At 49.3% G+C, this 18,580-nt stretch overlaps 1 protein-coding gene across 3 annotated transcripts in view; it reads right to left on the bottom strand.

Annotated features, from left to right (window-relative positions):
* Window positions 1-18,580, bottom strand: part of ARID1A (AT-rich interaction domain 1A) — a 54,415-nt gene that overhangs the window by 25,623 nt on the left and 10,212 nt on the right. For all 3 annotated transcript variants that reach the window (XM_065041782.1, XM_065041780.1, XM_065041781.1), the window contains 3 exons: window positions 6,188-6,400; window positions 5,083-5,538; window positions 4,054-4,167 (listed from right to left, as the gene is read on the bottom strand). In XM_065041782.1, the coding sequence (XP_064897854.1) occupies window positions 4,054-4,167; window positions 5,083-5,538; window positions 6,188-6,400 (783 nt within the window). The remainder of the gene's footprint in view (window positions 1-4,053; window positions 4,168-5,082; window positions 5,539-6,187; window positions 6,401-18,580) is intronic.

The following is an 18,580-nucleotide window of genomic DNA, read 5'->3' as shown; positions in this document are numbered from 1 at the left end:
CGCTCACGGCCGGGTTCCTGCGCACAAGCCTCAATTCTCACCCCTCTCCACAAAACTTCATGTTGCTACATCCATCCTGCAGAGATCCGAGACCAGAACGCACATTCAGACGCTCAATACGGATCAGGAATTTGGTTTGGGTTGGTTCTATTCCTCCTGCCACTGACAAGACACTTTTCAGACCTGAAGTCAGAGATGAATCAACGTGAAATGATGCTGAATGAGCAGAACAGTTTTCCAATAGTGTAAAATACGATTGAAACAATTCCCACTCTCCCCACAGGACAAAACCAAGTTGCCCACAAACGGGATGGGGTTTCTCCCTCAGGCCATGCAGCACATTGACCAAAACAAGCACATGGACCAAAACAAGCACATGGACCAAAACAAGCACATGGACCAAAACAAGCACATGGACCAAAACAAGCACATGGACCAAACCAAACTAAGGCCGTTCTGGGTGGGAATTCTGGAACCTCTGTCCAAGCTGCCCCAGTTTCACTTCATCACATATTTGCTGCAACAAAAACCCAAAGGCAACATCGCTATTTCAGGACCTCCCAATCCTTCCTCCAGTCCCACCCCACGCAGGATCTTTCCTGTGGAAGCACCACTGAAAACATCAGCTTTGCTTTCCACAGAGAGGAAAACGTCACTGGAGAAAGCCCAGAAGGTCCAGTGAAAAGCAAACACAAGGCAGTCTATACTGCTATCAAATCAGTCTTGCTTATAAATGGCTTCTGGGGCCGACCTAGAAGTCCTCATCCATCTCAAACCATCAGGAACTTGCACTCAACTGCTTCACACAGCCCATAAAACAGACTGAGGCAACAGAACAATCTGTTGCATGTTTCCTAACGAGATATAAAACTCCTCCCAAGCAGCCCGGAAGTCCGTAGAACTTTGCAGCAGAACTGATTAGCAATCCAACCCCAAATGGGTGTCCTAACACCCTCTTTGCTACCCCATATCAGCACCTTCCACATCTAAGCAGAAGGTAATGAATAGCTGGAAATATGTGACTCCTAGAGACCCAGAACCCAAACCTCAAAAGGCAAAACACCAAATAAACCGGGTAAGACTCGCTGGGAAGAATTCTTTTGCTAAGGAGAAGAGAGTCAGGAATCTCCTGGGAGAAACACATTTATACTGAGGATGACTATTCCTCTATTACACCCAGAGACAAAAGACGGCACTTCGCCTCTCCCGTACACAATAGCAATCGCGATCCTGACAGAGCCTCCCTGGGGAAAGCGCAGATTCCGCAGAGAAGTTCTCACCTAGGCAAAGAGGAGCAGCCGCTCGCGGGGACACCGTAAAACACATCGCTGAGCCCAAGTTAGCGCAGCGTCCTCCCCCAAAACGCAGCAAATACAATCTTCAGAAAGGGAAGAAGAAACCAGGAAACACATAATTAAGCTGGAACAACACCAGTAGAAATGGAAGACCAGGCATTTTGCTACTTACAGCTAGAGAAATCAGTGATTTGACTCTTCTGCTGTTAAAAGTGTGAGTATGGGAACATCGTCAGGAAAAGCTTAGTGACGTAAGAATATGTATCGGGAAGGGATCGTGAAGACCCCCCCACAGAACAATCAACGTGGCGTTCTCAGACAGACCCTGACAGAGCCAACAAGAGCTCGTGGAGTGAACAACCCGGCAATGTCACCATTGGGAGATCAGCAACTTCTGAAACGGTGACAGGACCCAAGGGGGATCCCCTCTTCATTGCTTTGAATTCCAGCATTAGTGTTGATGTACAATATTAATGTGTAAAGGCCAAAGATTCGTAAAGGCTCCGGGTACATAAATTTCACACTTCGTAAGCACCTAAAGAAGCAGCAAGCTCCTTTTCCTGCTGGAGCTGATCTACGTTTAATTAAAGATGATACACGGCACGATTTGCCCCATTCCAAGATACCCAGCGAGCCACTCCTAAAACCCCCCGGGGCTCGAAAAGGGGCTCAGAACTCCACAGAAAAAATTAAAAGCCCACAAAACTAACTAAGCTTCTGTAAGTCATCCATAATGGCAAAACAGGGAGCCAGGAATCCTCCCGAGCAGGATAAAACTTCCTAAAGCAGACAGACTCGAGCAATAGAAGGGAGATAAAAAGAAATTGATAGCGCCCTTCCACGCAGCTCTTTTGTTTCCAAGCACTCCCAGGTCAAGCTTTGTGCAAGAGATTGATCACGGAAATGAAGAGTCGGCTTCCAGCACCTCCCAGGTTCTCCCCATCGTCCCCAGCATTGCGCTCTGCTGCTTCCTCAATTCACAGACACGGGCGCTGGGCTCGTCCTACCAGATCCCAACTAGAGGACAAAGAACCATTGGACACCTGTAAGAATAAAGCTGAGTTTCTGCATGGGGGTCTCCTTGTCTTTTGAAGTTTTGCTTACTGAGGAATAGAAGGTCCAAAAGTACAACAAGCTAAAGACTGCTGGATGTCTTAAATGCTAATTATTTGGTGATCAAGTCAGGTAAACAAGGTGTTTCAAAGAGAAGGGAGCTTATAGCGGGCCTATTCTAACAGCTGCACCCTGGAGCTGTGTCTCTAAAGTATCTGATCAAAACTGGTGGACATTTAAAACTTCCAAAGAAGATCACAGAATCCCAGAATGACACAGAATCCCAGGATGTCAGGGGTTGAAGGGCCCTGGAAAGCTCATGCAGTGCAATCCCCCCATGGAGCAGGAACACCCAGACGAGGTTACACAGGAAGGATCATATTCCCTCATTTCTAGGGATCCGGCGATCTTTTCTTCTCATCTTGGGCAAAAGGAAAACTCGCAAAGGGCCCAATATACATATAACCGCAGGGTATAAAACAAAGTCCCGCTTGGTGCTGAGAAGGAGCCACTTGTGCTAAGCAGAGCAGCTAATTCCTATAATCTGAGTCAGAGGGTGCTGATTGGGAGGATTCACGGAGCTCGATCAACAACGCGACTTCCCACCGTTCCCAGCCAGGGCAATTTCTTCAATTACTTCAGTGGCTTCACTTTTCCTACGTTCTTGGCCAAAAGATGGGTCACATGGAAGAACTTGTGGAGAGGCAGAGTGGAAAGAAACATGCTATTTAACAGGATTTTTTCCCCAGGCCTCAGAACAAATTAAATCTTTGTAATCGGGGTCCAAACGGCAGGAGAAAAGAAAGCAAAAAGGAAACAACCCACAACTAGGTGGTCAGAACTAGAGTCACTTTGTGTTTTGGGTGACAATTTGCACCCGCAATCCAAAGGAATTATTTCAAGGGGCTCACAACAGAGCTGTTCTCGCTGCGGAGAGCAGAAATAACTCTGCTCTGTTCACCCTCCTCTGACCAACCCAAGTGCAGCTTCAAAACAGACTCAGCCAGCGGCCGAGTAAAGAAAGAAAAGCTCCCTCACTTCCTACCGGTTACAATGAAATAATCGGCAAAACCAGAACTCGGTAGCTCAGGACTTTCCAAGTCGGAGGCAAAGACCGACTTGTGCAAACTAATCTTAACTTGTAACCCTTCTCCATTTTCTTGGTGAAGTTTTAGCCCGAAGTTAAACTATTCTGGCCCAAAAGCTGTTGGAACACTGGGCACTATCACACATCCCACTGTTCGCTGGACATACAGCAAGTAAATGCAGAATGCAAATATAATTCTCCATCTGCCAAGGAAGGAGCTGTGACTGATCTTCCTCACTCCAGGTACTAATAAACTTGTCTTTTTCACCAACTGTTCAGTCAGATTGGACCAAAGCAGCTTAAATGAGCAGTACAAGGATCCAATGACACAGAAAGGGAACCAGGCTGCAAAGCACCAACTGTGGGCTGAAGAACGAGAAAATACAATCAAAACGAGATCTCAGCGGCTGCTTCAGGCTCTGCAAACAGACAGCTCAAAAAATCTTTTAGCTAGAACATGCGGAGTATTTAGGGTTAAACTTTACCCTCAAATCCATTACTTTGGTAAATTACATTTAATCTCCATTGGGAAGCTGAAAGCTAATGACTTAGTAAACGGCACAGGCTCCACGAGCCCCGTTTCCACTCGTCTCTCCCCTCGCCCCGTTCAGCACTCACCGGCAGGCTGGAAGGTCTGGACTGAAGGTTCAAGTTCATGTCGTCTTGCCCTTTACTGGAAGCCATGGAGGGAGCAGATGATGCCTGGGACCCAAATGAGTCTTGAGATAACTCCTGAAACATCAAGAAACGACAAAAATAAATAAGGTAATAAAATAAAGGCTCTGCCGGAATCATTCTGGTATATTCTCACACTGTGGAGGAACGATTTGCCCACAGTGACGTTTGCCCAGAACAGGAAATAAGAGAGCAAAGAGTTGAAGGCATCACGCCTACCAACGCTGCCGGGCTGGGAGCGATGTCTAAAACATGACAAAACAGTAATTCTCCCGTTTTCTCCTATCACACAGCCTGAAGAACAGCGACTGCCCAGGGGGGATGCACACTCGGCTTCCAGACCTGACAGCTCACGACAGCTCTAAGAACTTCATCGCACAAACAAGGCAACTCCATTAAAATCCTCAGCTTTCCAAAAGCTGCCTTCGATGCATTGGCTGAAAGGTCCCAACTCCCTTTTCACGCAACTATTAAAATATTATTAAGCCCTGCTAAAAATAAATAAAATTTATAGTTAAAAAATAAAGCTTCATGATTTTATCTTCAATTCCATGCACTTGCTGCTTTATTCTCCTCCCACAGCCAAGTTTTACATTTAAAAGCAAAATCCTCCATCACCCTCCACGTGCCACTCGACAAACTGAGCTCTGCTATTGTGCTAAACCAAGTGGCTCTGGGACCACCTGGAGAACGTGGGCGGCGTGACAACCATCCCAGTATGAACTCCCCTAGACTGGTATTGCCAACCAGCAGCATTTACGTGCCGCTAGTCTTGAAATCTGCAGTATTAGCACCATAACATCTCTGTGTAGATACAGATCTAGGTATGACAAGGCAGCACATCTATTACCGTCATCGTTCCAGCCAGCTTGCTGACTTCAACTGCCTTTAATGCATGAAGAAAAGGATTCGCCCAAGTTTCTTTAAAAGAAAGAACATTTACAGAAGGCAAGCAAGCAGGAGACGGCCTACCTGAGGAGGGGGGAAGCGCTGCTGGGAGTACGCAGACTGCTGCTGCGACGCCTGCGACGGGGGGTACGACGACGACTGCTGCGAAAGAGCCGAGGAAGCCGCCTGCGGCGTCTGCTGCTGCTGCTGGTAGGGCGACTGCGCCTGCTGCTGCGCGTAGGGCGGCTGGTTCTGTTGGTGCTGTGGGGCTGCAGGCTGCGCTTGGGGATACGGGGTCGGGGACTGATGGGGCGGCTGAGCCGGCTGCTGGGGGTACGGCTGCGCCGGTTGGAGCTGGGGCGGCTGAGACTGAGGCTGTTGTTGCTGCTGATAGGAAGGCTGAGCGTGCGGGGTCTGCGAGGGCGGCTGCTGCGAGTACGGAGCCTGCGGCTGCTGGGGGTGAGGGCTCTGCTGGTTGTAGTACGGAGTCTGGCTTTGCTGCCCATACGCACTGGGGCCCTGCTGTCCGTAAGGAGGAATCTGCCGAAGAGGAGGGTGAACTTAGATCAGTTACAAAGGTATTTTGCACACATGCAAAGATTATTTTCAAGAGGAAAAAAATTCAGAGACTTGCAAAGCAGTTAACTGGGAACGCACTGGAAATGCCACTGCCCAGCTACTTCCCAGACAACAGCAGAAGTCACTTGTGTATGACATTCATTATCCTTGGCAGTAACAAAAAACGTTAACAGGCACCATAACTAAGTTTTTAGGAATCCCTATCTGACCACCCTCCAGTGACAGTAACATCGAAAGCAAAGACTGTTTGCTCCATGAAACAAAAGGCAGCCTTTTGAATCCTGCCAACAGTGCAGCATGATCCACGTGGATCAGGTAGAGAACCAAAACTGCCCTGTAAAGAGCTGCTGCGTCTTTAATAGAACCCGTGGCAAGAATATCTCACTGCTCTCGCTATTGAGCGTTCCCTGGTTCGATTCACCGCTCTGCCGCTGCCTCTCTTGGAAGCAAGAGGCCCCTGTACACCCGTCACACCCAGATCCAGGTGCGGAGCAACACGCCTCTTTACCCAAGAACGGATCCCAACCCTCTGAGGCTGGTCCCTTCAGGTTCTCGGCTGCTCCTCTGCCCGCCCCTGCTATACAGAGAGAACAGAAGCTTGGTGCTCTACCTGCTGTGCATATGAGAGGCCGCCCATGGCGCTTTGTGTCCGGCTCTGCATGCCCATGGGGTATCTCTGGGGAGCCTGTGGTCCGTAGGGCTGTCCCGGGTAGCCGTGTCCTGGCTGCGGCCCCGCCTGAGCTCCCTGCTGTTGCGTGTACGGGTTGTTTCCTCCGTACGGCTGAGGCCTCATCTTCCCCATCTGATCCATCGGGCTTGAAGGCTGCAAAGCAAGTTGCGACACACGATGTACATTCCAGGAATCGCTCACGGCTTCCCAAAAAAACCCCAAAGAAAAACTCGGAGGGGTTGGCGCAGAGAAGCAGAAGCTCATCTGGCGTCTTTTCAGGTGCTAAACCCCACCGTTACATCGGGAACCACAGCAGGATTCCCTTTCGAACCCGCAGACGTTTCACAAAGAACAAACCCAATGAGAAGATATTTTATGCTGACATATCTCCCATGGCGGGAGGACAGGAAAGAAGGGGGCAAAGATCATTAAGAAAGATGAATTATCAGCCTAAGTGGCTTTTCCCCATAGTAGGTAGTAGTTTAATGTCCAGGTATTCCACAACAAGGTAAATTTAGGCTGAAAATTTAAATATTCACAAGAAACACTGCTTCCTTCACATATAACAAGGTCTCCCAAAACACTACAGGCTGTTAATTTACACTTATGCATTTCAATTAATCCATCTAGATGCAGTAATATTACCGGGCAGTGCTACTGACACAGCGTTCGAGGCTGCAGTATTTGCCGTATTTTCTAACACGTGCCGTTTGTACAATAAAGGTTTCTAAATCACGTTTCTTTGGATACATGAAAAAAAAGCATCAGCCTTAAAAGCCGGGTTGGCAAGTTTTAGAGCAGACGCGATGAGGGAATAAATGCAACTTTCCTAGAACTTCCTCATCTCTGCTACCCCTGCCCGGAGCCGAGACATAACAGTCAATCAAATCTCCTGAAAACACTATAAACCTCAAAATCCAGCCTTCCTAGCCAGGCAGCACTATCCCCACACCCACCTGCTGCAATCAGTGACCTCTAAATGAATCCCAGGCGCCGTCTTTAACCTGGGACTGAATAGGAATCCTCCGCTGATCTCCCGATGACCTAACTAATAGCAATGAGAGTTTTCCACCCATCACCATGACAATGGGCTCTCTATTACGCCGCACCTAGCCCTAGGCTGGTATTTGTGCAGATCCACCCCTCTTGCACTACAGGCCCGCACAAGCAAATATCACCCCAACCAACCCAGCTCCTGCTGGAAAAGGATCCCGGGGACCGGCGCAGCGTTTCAGTTACGTTTGCAGAATCTAGCCCTCCTAGGGGAAACAAAGATCAATAAAAAGTTGGTGTGGCGTGCTACACGTCAGAAAATCCTCCCCCAAGAGCCTGGAGTCCCAGCACGCAGGGCCTGCAGACGTTGGTTTGAGCAGACGCAAGCGGAGCGGCTGCCAAGGAGGGGGACGTGGCACCACAGGGAGTTAATGGTGCTTCTGGGGGTTTCATGGAGACGGCAGGAAAATCACCCCGGTTTTGGGAAGGGGGGACTTAACTCAACTGAGATCAGGCCCCCTTGGATAAATTCGCACAAATCGATTTAGAACCAGGTCCGAGTCCTTGCCTTCACTGAGCTCAGCCCCGGCGCCGGGTCTGCCATCCTGCGGAAGCCGCTCACCACCAGCCACCAGCGCGATGCTCTTATTGAGGCAGATTTTTGATGCCCTGCCTGCTCAGATGTGCTGGACATTTCCCTTTGAGTCCATACGGATACTAAAACAGTTCTGAGAAAGCAACGTTCCACTTTTTACGCTCAAGTTATCGCAGGTGATACCGCTGAGGAGCAACACGGAGGCAGCAGGAGCTCAGAGGACAGGAGAAGCTCTGGACCTCGCGCACCAAGCACCCACAGAGGGTTTTGTACCGTGTTTAAGAGCAGCTTCCATCGAGGGCGTGAGGAAAAAACCCCAATGCCTTCGATGGCTGTGGCCTGAACGCTGAGAGCTGCAGTGACTCCTCTCCTGAATGGCAGCAGCCATGCGGAGCTCCCATACATCCTAAGGATGCAAATCGTGTTTACATCTTTCAAGGATTGTCCCTAATGCTTCCTGAGCCTTGTGGGCATCACCTTCCACCCTGACATCTCTCCCCTCCCCACATTATCTTCTTTGGTATGTAAAAGGAGTTTCCCAGCCCCCAGCTTCCACAGCTCAAACCTCTTTCACCTCACACCTCTTTTCTTCTTCTGCCCCATCAAGCGCAGCTTTGGGGCTACGGACTGAACGTTTCCGCATCTCTTCCGTTGGTTACTTGCTTCCTCCCGGTTGTTGCCTCACCTCTGCAGCGAGGGCAGCTTCTCAAATATGCTCCTCTTTGGGGATTTTTGTAGTTTAATTTTAAATACGAACCACACGCTGCCTCTGCACAGATTTTCTTTGTGGTCACCCACAAAACTAACTGTACCTTCAGGATGGAGAGAAACAAGGGGAAGATCCGCTTTTCCACAACTCCCACAGGAAGCACGACAAAAAAACTTCAAGGAACACTCAGAACCGTGTATACAGTCACAAAAATAACAAACCCAAAACGTAAAACCCAAACGTATTTCCAGGATGTGACCAAGTCGTCACCTTGACTGCTCGGCGTAGGAGTTCACGGCGCTTTGAACCGGCACAAGGCCCTAATACACAGGGGATGCTGAAAACAACCACGAAGAGCATCGCTCTGAACTACAGCCTCGCAGATAAAGTTCTATAAACAGAAGAAACGTAAACGCCAATTAATCTCTAATGAAGGAGCTATTTCATACACATACTCCTGACTCCGTGCAGGCTCATTTGTGCTCCCTGGGGCTGCCGCGTGTATCTCAAATGCTGCAAAATCTCCCATTAAAGACATGCATTTCTTTCAGCAACGGGGTTTAACTGCTCTTGTCTTAGCAGCGTTGCTCTGGCTTAAAGATCCTACCATCAGATTTACTTGAATCTCAGTCCTTTGAGGGAATTTCACTACTCAAGAAGAGTCAACCGGTGAAATGCAGATGGATCCAGGCGCTCCTGTGCAGTTTTTGGGGGGCAGAGATGCTGCACACCCGCGTTCCACCGGCCGCTCGCACAACACTGGGGGATAAATAAGGAAATACCAAACCCCGACTGCAAAAGGCTGCGGATTCCTCTCTGGACTGATACATGGGAAATCCTTTCAATAGGAAACCGCAGGAGTAGATTACTGTGATTACACTTCAAAAGCAAAGGCCCTGCCACAGAGAGACATAATTGAGAGAAAGTGTCGCTCCTTGATCACTGGAGTCCAGACCCCCTGCTTACACCTCCTTGCATTCATAGAAATTGCTTCTATTCTCCTTTCAATCTCGCTATCTCTGTTGTTTTATAACACCGTTAAGTACCAAACCTCAGCAGAACACGGTCCTGTCACCAGAGGAAGCTTCTGAAAGCAAAGTTGTTTGGTGTGGTGTGTAATGAAGGGGACGGCGAGACAGCGCCCCGGAGAAACCGCTGAGCTTTCCAGAAATTTCAACATTTCCGGAAATTCCACAATTTCCAGAAATTCCAGGTATTTCTAGAGCCGGAGCCTGGAACAGCAAACCCAAAGTGAGCTGAAATTGCCAAGTTAAAAGCTCTCAAATCGGTGTGTGTAACGTGAAGGGTGTCAGACTCTCAAATGAAACAGCAGCGCCAAAACAGCCAATTCCTCAAAATAACGCTGGAGTTTTCCTGAAAAAAGCAGACAAGAGGATTCCACAAACAAGTCTTTCAAGAGGACTCCACAAACAATTCCGTTTGCCCAGCAGAAGAGAAATTTGGCCTCTCAAAAGAGCAGTTTGGTGAAATTGGAGGAGACTTGCTCAATGGTCCCAGCAGGAAAACAAGGGAAGAGGCAAATCCCACTTTGGAATCCAGAGCCAAACCCCCCGCAGCTGTACCGAAAAACATCATTCTGACTTTCCCCCATTACCTTATTACGTATTTGTGTTTTATTACAGAGGAAGAAAAGGAGGAGAGTCATTTACTGAACTCTCCAGTTCACATCAGCATCGCGCAGGTTTGCAGACGTGGGTATTGGCCACAACTGGTTTCCTCAGCTGCCCCCAAAACCAGAAAGGCCAAAAAGAATAATCAAGAAGCCCTAAGCTCCCACCTTGGATCCGAAATCTTTTCCTGACCAGATTCGTTGTCCATTTTTTGTGATAAAAAATAATAAGAAGCATTGCCGGCTGTTTAACCGAGAGAAGCCCTAATTGATTCCCACAGTAATTAACCTGCATTTTACCTCGGAGAGTGGTAGTTAAGGAAGTCGGCACTGCTATTTATAACTCATCTCAAATTGAGGGCAGACTGCCTAAAATCTAACACATCCCAGCTGTACTCCTGTTTGAACTGGGGCCAAGGGAATTTTTTAAAGCAATCTTGGCACTGAATGAATGACACCAACAGTACGAGCGCGTGTGGTTGTGTTGTGGTGACGTAGCGGCGGAGGTGGAAGGGAAGGGGGGGGCACCGCGCCGTAATCCCGCTCCCGAACCCGCCGCCCGGCTCGGCACGGCCGGCACAACCGCGGTTGGAGCCGCCCACCGAGAACCAAACACAGGAAACGGCTTTTCCTGTGGAAGCGGCGCCTTCAAGTGAGAAGCACATGGCTAATCTGCATAAAAAGCAAAGCCACCCGCTCCTGCCAGGAAGGTTGGTGCTCGTAATCTCTGGCCGCGCGGAGCTGCTGCCTGCGAGGACTTGGACCCGCGCCTGATAACCCAGAAACAGCCGAGAACAGATGGGCGAGGACCCCGCAGAAACACCCGCACGTGACGCGCCACATGGCCCCGGCAATAACTATTGTTTGGCTGCGAAACGAAAGGCCGGTGCAAACATAAACCCCAAGCGGGCCCGGGGAATTCAGTGAGAGGCATCAGGCTGGTCTTGAGGATGGGGAGCAGTGAACTGCAGGGGCCTGGGGGTCACCAAGATGAGAAGCCACAGAATCCCAGAGTGTCAGGGGTTGGAGGGCCCTGGAAAGCCCATCCAGTGCAATCCCCCCATGGAGCAGGAACACCCAGATGAGGTTACACAGGAAGGTGTCCAGGCGGGTTGGAATGTCTGCACAGAAGGAGACTCCACAACCCCCTGGGCAGCCTGGGCCAGGCTCTGCCACCCTCACCCCAACAAGTTCCTTCTCAAATTTAAGTGGAACCTCCTGTGTTCCAGTTTGAACCCATTGCCCCTTGTCCTGTCCCTGGTTGTCACCGAGAAGAGCCTGGCTCCATCCTCCTGACATGAGGAATTAGTTACCTGGGATCATTGTTGTATTGAATAGTTGGACCAGGCAAGAGAATAAACCTCCCCATGCTTCCCCAACCCTTCTGTGCCATTTCTATCAAAATCAACGAGCTGCACAAAGCAGAAACTCAGCCACAGCAGCACCAGGTACCATCTACGGCTGCTCGTGGGAGAGACCCGGGTTCAAAATGTGCAGGTTTTCCACTCCATTGGGAAACACCGACCTCGCCGAGGCAGAGGAACCTCCACGGGAAAGTCACAGCAAATGGAGAATCACAGGGAAAACACTGCGTCTTGATCGCAAAGCCGACTAGAGGCTTTATCAACTGAGATTAATGTTTCTAAAAAGTAACCCTAATGAAAGCAGAGAGGCTGCTTTGCCATTTCTAGTATGTTCCATGTCCTCCTGAGTGACCAAGAGCTCAGGGTGCTGTGAGACACCAACACTGGGTCAGGTCTTGGAGGTGCCAACACCCAACACCACGAACACACCACATCCTAAGCCCTCCCCTAAACTAAACCTCTGCCATATTTCAAGTTCAAGGGGCACCATGACCTGCGGCATCAAGGCAGCAGCACCTCCATCAAGATAAACTCTACTTTGCGCATACTCACCACCGGCATGAAGGTATACACGGTGTGATAGCACCTGCACGCAAAGCACAGGTAGTTGTGGACGAACATGATGCCCGCGGGATTGTCCCAAGTCGATACCAAGTCTGGGAGATCCACCAAAACCAGCCAGGCTGTGCTGACGCACGCGACCAAAGGCTGAAGTGAGCGGTCAGTTGTCGCCTTGCCGCATCACCCAACCATGGCAACGCCGTGATGTCACTGACAGGACAGAACTAACGGGGCGGGGGGGACCTGGGGACACCCGGAAGGCAACACAAGGTGCCCCAGCAAAGTGTTCCCAGCTTTCAGAGCTCAGGTTTGCAGCTCAGACACTGTCCTGCGTGTCCCTATCTCCACAAACTCCACGCGCAAGCAACTCCAACTCCTCCGTAACCAGCCTGGAGAGTTCAAACTGAGAAACGAGCACAAACTGACAACCGCCCTCATTCAGGAGCAAGCAGGGCTCACCTTCCAGCCAGGAACACTTTCATCTGACCTATTTCAGGTGCAAGTGGCTGTGCTGAGGTCAGCGCCCCAGCCCGGACTCACCCCTTTCACAGCATTCGGAAGGGCCAGCGCACCGGGTCACGCTTCACGGCCTCTCGCCCTATTTGCTTTGTTTTTAAAGAGAGGAAAAAGAGGCCGAGGGGATATTAAAGTTATGATACAAAGAAAATTCCTCCTGTAGTAGAGAAGATGCCCCCAAAAGCCAAACCACCCACAAAACCCAGCAGTAATCACGACACTGACGCGTTATCGGGTGTCTCACCAGGGCAGTTCCAACGACGAGCGTGTCTTTCTGAGGACGCCGTCACAGAAATGTGCGCTTCCTTTTTTTTTATTTTCCTTTTCCCCTCCCTTTTTTAAACTTGAGAAATCCACCGAGCTCCTCCACAACCCGGACAACACGCAGAGCCCGTGCGGCAGCACCCACCGCTTTGGGAAACCACCCTAAACCCGACCTTTGCAATATTATACAGGGTTGGTTTGGGCCTAACAAACACTCACTCTTTGGAAACTTGCAGGATAAATCCATTTTGAGCTACGGAAAACTCCCCTTCGTGTCCCCACTAATCTAGAATTTAACTTAGATTTGAATATATAACTAAGAAGCAATACATCATCATCCCTTTATCAACGCAGATTAAATTATGGGTTGCCAAACCATTCAAATAACTGACCTCTGCTCAGTAGTTTCAGTTCTGCAACCAGACGGTTGTTCTCCTGGTTGTTCTCCTGACTGTTTCAGTGGGTCAAGTTTGACTGAAGACACTTTCTATTCCTCTAATCACAGAATCCCAGAATGTCAGGGGTTGAAGGGCCCTGGAAAGCTCATGCAGTGCAATCCCCCCATGGAGCAGGAACACCCAGATGAGGTTACACAGGAAGGTGTCCAGGCGGGTTGGAATGTCTGCACAGAAGGAGACTCCACAACCCCCTGGGCAGCCTGGGCCAGGCTCTGCCACCCTCACCCCAACAAGTTGCTTCTCATATTCAAGTGGAACCTCCTGTGTTCCAGTTTGCACCCATTGCCCCTTGTCCTGTCCCTGGTTGTCACCACAAGAGCCTGGCTCCCTGCTCACACACAGACCTCAGGACAAGCGAATGCTGCACACAAAACGGGACATTTCTAAATTACCTCAGTCAACTGCTTCTCACCGAGAGTTATCGGGAGCTCCTGGAAAATCAAGATCAGCCCTGTTGAAAATGGCTCCGTTCCGTGCTTATACATTTATTACATCAGTTCCTTTGGGGAGATTTTCTGTAAATCCAGGATACTACATTTTACCAGCACAAGAAAGATGAGTGAGTTCTCTCCAAGCAGCTACACTGTGAACTGTCTCTGGCTAAACACAATTCAGTAATTACCCCATTAACATTTCTCAGCAAGAGGCCAGCCCGCACATCTCGGAGGACTTTCCCAAGCACCACTCTTACTAATACTCTTCAAATTGATTAAAATTGACCCGAGTTTTGCTTACAGGATGCACCATTATGGAATGTTTTATTCCTGAAAGAAGTCAAGCAGAAGGTGATTTGGGGAAATGAAATGGGAGCCCCAATTCAAACCTTCCTGGAAATAACCTGACAGGGTTTGTGGCCAAAACCAAGCAGGATTCGGTATTTTGTTCTATTTGTTAAGGTGGAGGGTGAGAAAGCGCCAAGCCCGCCCGTGTCTTAAAGCGCATTTGTTGATCTCATCTTCCCCCCCCAGTCTGACTTTAAGCCCTCCTTAACAAATTCAACAAATCCAGCTTATCAGGGCTCTGCATTTCAGCCGTTCTCTCCGACACGCAGTCACGCTGCTTATCGCGCCGCATTATTTAGGTGCCTCTCACGACCCTCAATGTAATATTTCAACCGCTATCATATCTGAAGATGACACACAGCAGGTTTCCTGCGGTCTTGGGGTCTGTTGAAGGCAGGTGCGTGCTCACATTAACAGGACATTCTTCTGGAGCTGTGAAAAGCTGTAGTGTGAAAGGACCTGAAGTCAGGCTGATGCTGTAAAGACTGAGGTGTGCTGAACTGGGAGTGGGGGAAACCCTTTTGACTTACAGCTAAACACAAAAACATCATTTCCTTCAATGCAAATCATTAGGTAACTTGTTAACCCCTCGCTCTCAGACTCCAACTCACTTCACAAACACACTTCTCAACCAACTCGCCCTGAGGTTTCCAAATCCTCCCCAAATCCATGCGAGACCGAGTCTCGGCTCCACGGGGATGATCCCAGGAACACGCGATGGTTGTAACGAGGTGGCGTTCCCTTTAAAATGGATAGAAACTTCCTTCCTGGATATTAAGCCGGGCTTTAAGTTGAGCCAACCTCCTACGTCTGCTCTAATGAACTGGAGGCAAGGCACCAAAAAGCCGGGCGAGCGTCTCATTACAGCGTTGTCGTTCCAGCCCGACTTCCACGCTGGAAGGAGCGAGCGAGCTCGTGTTGTACCACACACATGGGACCGGGCCAAGAGGAGCCGTAAAAACAGCAGGAGGAGGAAGGGCTGGGGTGGAAGAGCAAATCACACCGAGTGCCACCGCTACTCAAGTGATCTAATTTCGACCGGCGACAGAGCAGCTGTTCCAGATCGCTCGCAAGACGCAAAATATTCACGCTGGGCATCACTGAAAACCTGAAAGCCCCGCGAATACATCCAGACAACAGCGACCTGTGGCAAAATTAAGTCAGCCGGCTAACTCCCCATAAACCCGTTTCCTTCCAAACACGCAGGATTATCTCACAGACAGGTGTATTTCGCTACTGAATATGTTTTCCAAATTCTAGAGTTGAAGACGACCCAATGCAAGAGGCTCACTAGAGTTTATCTGCCACAACAAAGTTAGTTTTATCAATTCATTAAAAGCCCTTTCCGCACAGAAATCCGACGGGTCCTGGTACACAGTCAGGAGTTGAAAAGGTGTCTCCGGCCTGGCCTCTCAGCTTTCTAAAAACCATTTCTTGCTCGTTCTTTGTCTGTAAATGCAGCATCGCAGGTTTCTACCCACTTGTCTCTGTCTGAAAGCTCAAGCTGTATCTGAATATCTCACCACTTTGCAAATTTGTCTCGTTTTACACTCAAATAAGCGGTGGCTGAACAGCCTCAACTGGACGGGCAAATCCTCATGTACCACGCCGGGGGGCAGGAGCATCTCCCAGAGGCATCGCAGGACCGGGTCAGGGCCCTAAAACACGACAGGTCCCACCTGTCCCAGCACACACAGCACCAGGATGGAGGTGACAAAGCCACAGTTGTCACCAAAGAACGGTCCAGCCATCAGAAGCCACCCCGGCCGAGCAGACACAGCTCATCTGGTCCAGAGCTTTAACAAGAGCCGGCTCTAACAAGAGCTGCGTGCCAGGGCCTGTCGCTTCTCCAAGCCACGTTCCAGCATTACGCAGGTTCTGCAGAATAAACCAATTTATTGAAAAGCATGGATAACGCAACAGAAAGGAAGATCGAAATAATGCAGGCCTGAGGTTTGGAATGAATCTGTGGAAGAGAGCGGCGATCCCGGGTTAATGAACTCCATCACCCTTGTCTCCCAGACCACCAGTTCAAGCTCATGGTGTGGGCGCCCCCTCTGTAATGGGGACCAGCCGCTGTACCTGCGCAAGGGACACACACCTCGGCCACACAGCAGCCCTGAGTCATTATCTAATTACCTCAAGCATCTCTCAAATATTCCTCAGTTACAGGGCAGCCCCTGACTTTCACAGCACATTTAGTGTCAGCCCTGGTGTCACCTCATTAGGAAGCAACTTAGTATCCTGCCCATCCCTCCAGTATTTCATAGGAGGGATCCAACATGATACAAGATAACAAAGCTTTGTTTTGCTAATGGGAAGAAGAAAAGTTATTTCCTTTCTCATTGCAGCAGCTGACAAATTCAGATGCTATTTTTGTGGATTTTATTGAGCCTTCTCTTATTTTAGCCTTAAAATTCAGCCTTCAAGACTCCACTTGGGTTCCACGGAACCAAAAATATTTAAAGCTGCAGTAATGACAAGTTACCATCTGCATTTACCGAGGATGCTCTCGATAGGTTTATAGCAACAACCCATCTCCAGTATTTATACCCATTTGCATCGCGAAGGCAGAGCTACTGTTGTTGGTAAGAGGCTGGGGGAGATGAAAAGACAACATAGGCGAGAAATTAAGAGCTTCAGCCAAACCAGGGGATTTATTACACTTTGCAAGCCCGACATGAATCGCAGCCCCACAGCAGCACAACGTCATCGTTATTTAAAAATAATAATGAAAAGTAAATTTAAAAGCGCCCACCAGCCCTTGGTTGTAGTGATTTTTGAAGCCTGGGCCTGCAACCCCACTCTCGCTTCTGTCCTTGGGCTTTTATTCCATCTAAGCTCAGAAAGAATTCCAGCTTTCTTCTAAGGCAAAATGAGCAACGCGGGAGCTGCTCGGCGAGTTGAAAGGAGCGTGTGCTGGCAGCTGGCGAGAGGATCCAAAAATTCACAACCGTGCCAACGCCATGGGGGGAGGAGGAACAGCCAACGCTGCAAAGTGTTCGCTGGTTTGGGGAACAGGTATAACGAGAAACTCAATTCAGATGAGAAAAGGAAGATGAGACGTGACTGTACCTCGACAGCGGTGACAGCTCCGAATGGTTTATTGCCGTTTACAGAGCGATCAGATTTAACGCTCACCTTCACGCACGTTCGCCGTTCGGTACGAGTATCGCTGTCGCCTTGACACGTGCACTTCAACACCGTGTTGAGCGTTAAAGCCACTGAACCTGCGCTCTGAACCTCAGCAGCAAATTACACCACGATCTCCTAATACAATACGCCTAATTAGTTATTCACCTCGGACAACAGATTTACACCTTGCTCTGGAGAAGGGAGACGAGGGTTAAGGGCCAAAACGCCGCTGAAAACCGACGAGCACCCAGTTGCCCTGGGATATTTCATAGAACACTAATCACTTCATCTGATTTTAATTCCCCACACCGAATCAGCATATAGCTTTTCAAAGGAAATCTTGTCCTAGATTGCAAGGTAATCAATCACAATTAACGAGGAAACAAGCTTTTGCAGCGCTGTCATGAACCACAGAGGAAGGCCAGCGAAGGCGGGTTAGAAATATCTTTAAATACAGGTCTGTCGGTCTGTCCTGTACGTCCAGCGCAGATCACCAGGCCCTTGGCTTCTCCTCCACAGAACGCGGGTGCATTTTACACCATTTCCATTACGAACCCTCATCCACACGCATCACTTCCCCACCAACACGGCCTGTTCTGCCACAGCAGCTCTAAACGACATTCCCAGAAAGGTGATTTTTCATAAAACCAAAGAAAACTCTTCCAGGGTAACCCCATGCCCAGAAAGTACCATCGAGTTACAGCATTAACCTTGGTTTTGAGAGATACGGCAACACGAGGCTTCTGAGACGGGGTGATCGACACATGGAGAGTCACTAGCGTATCGTAATAAACCGAGCCACCCGGAGATACTGTGATACCTAAACACGCTCCCTACTGCAGTACGTCCGAGCATCCCCACGCAACTTTAATAAAGAAGTCCAAATCTTTTATACGCAGCTGCCCCGAATTGTTTCCAGGGGATCCAAAGCGTAATTACCACAAGCTCTCCGTGCAACAGGAAGCAAATGAGTTTGGGTTTATTTTCCTTGATAAAAAATAGCCCCGTACCCACAGGGCTGCCCGTTCCCCAAGGGTCTGACTCAACAGCCCGCGACTCAGCGCAACAAAAAGGGGATTTCTGGGAACAGTAAACTGGCCTTGGATGGGAAACCTTCTCCCTCATCAGCAATACCCGCCGCTAAGTCAGAGATAACACCAAAAAACAAGTTTTAACTAATTCCAGCACTTCCTCCCTACCAGTGTCTCTTCTGTAGGAACTTTCCTTCAAAGCATTTCACAAGGAATCTGAGGGAAGGTACCGGTCTGGTACCGGTTTAATTATTTACATACAGTTAATGAACACCAGGTTCTCCTCCTAAACTCG

Source organism: Columba livia, chromosome 26 (genome assembly GCF_036013475.1).
Source record: "Columba livia isolate bColLiv1 breed racing homer chromosome 26, bColLiv1.pat.W.v2, whole genome shotgun sequence".
NCBI lineage: Eukaryota > Metazoa > Chordata > Aves > Columbiformes > Columbidae > Columba > Columba livia.
The sequence above is the reverse complement of the archived record's forward strand: the minus strand, read 5'-3'. Positions and strand labels throughout refer to the sequence as shown.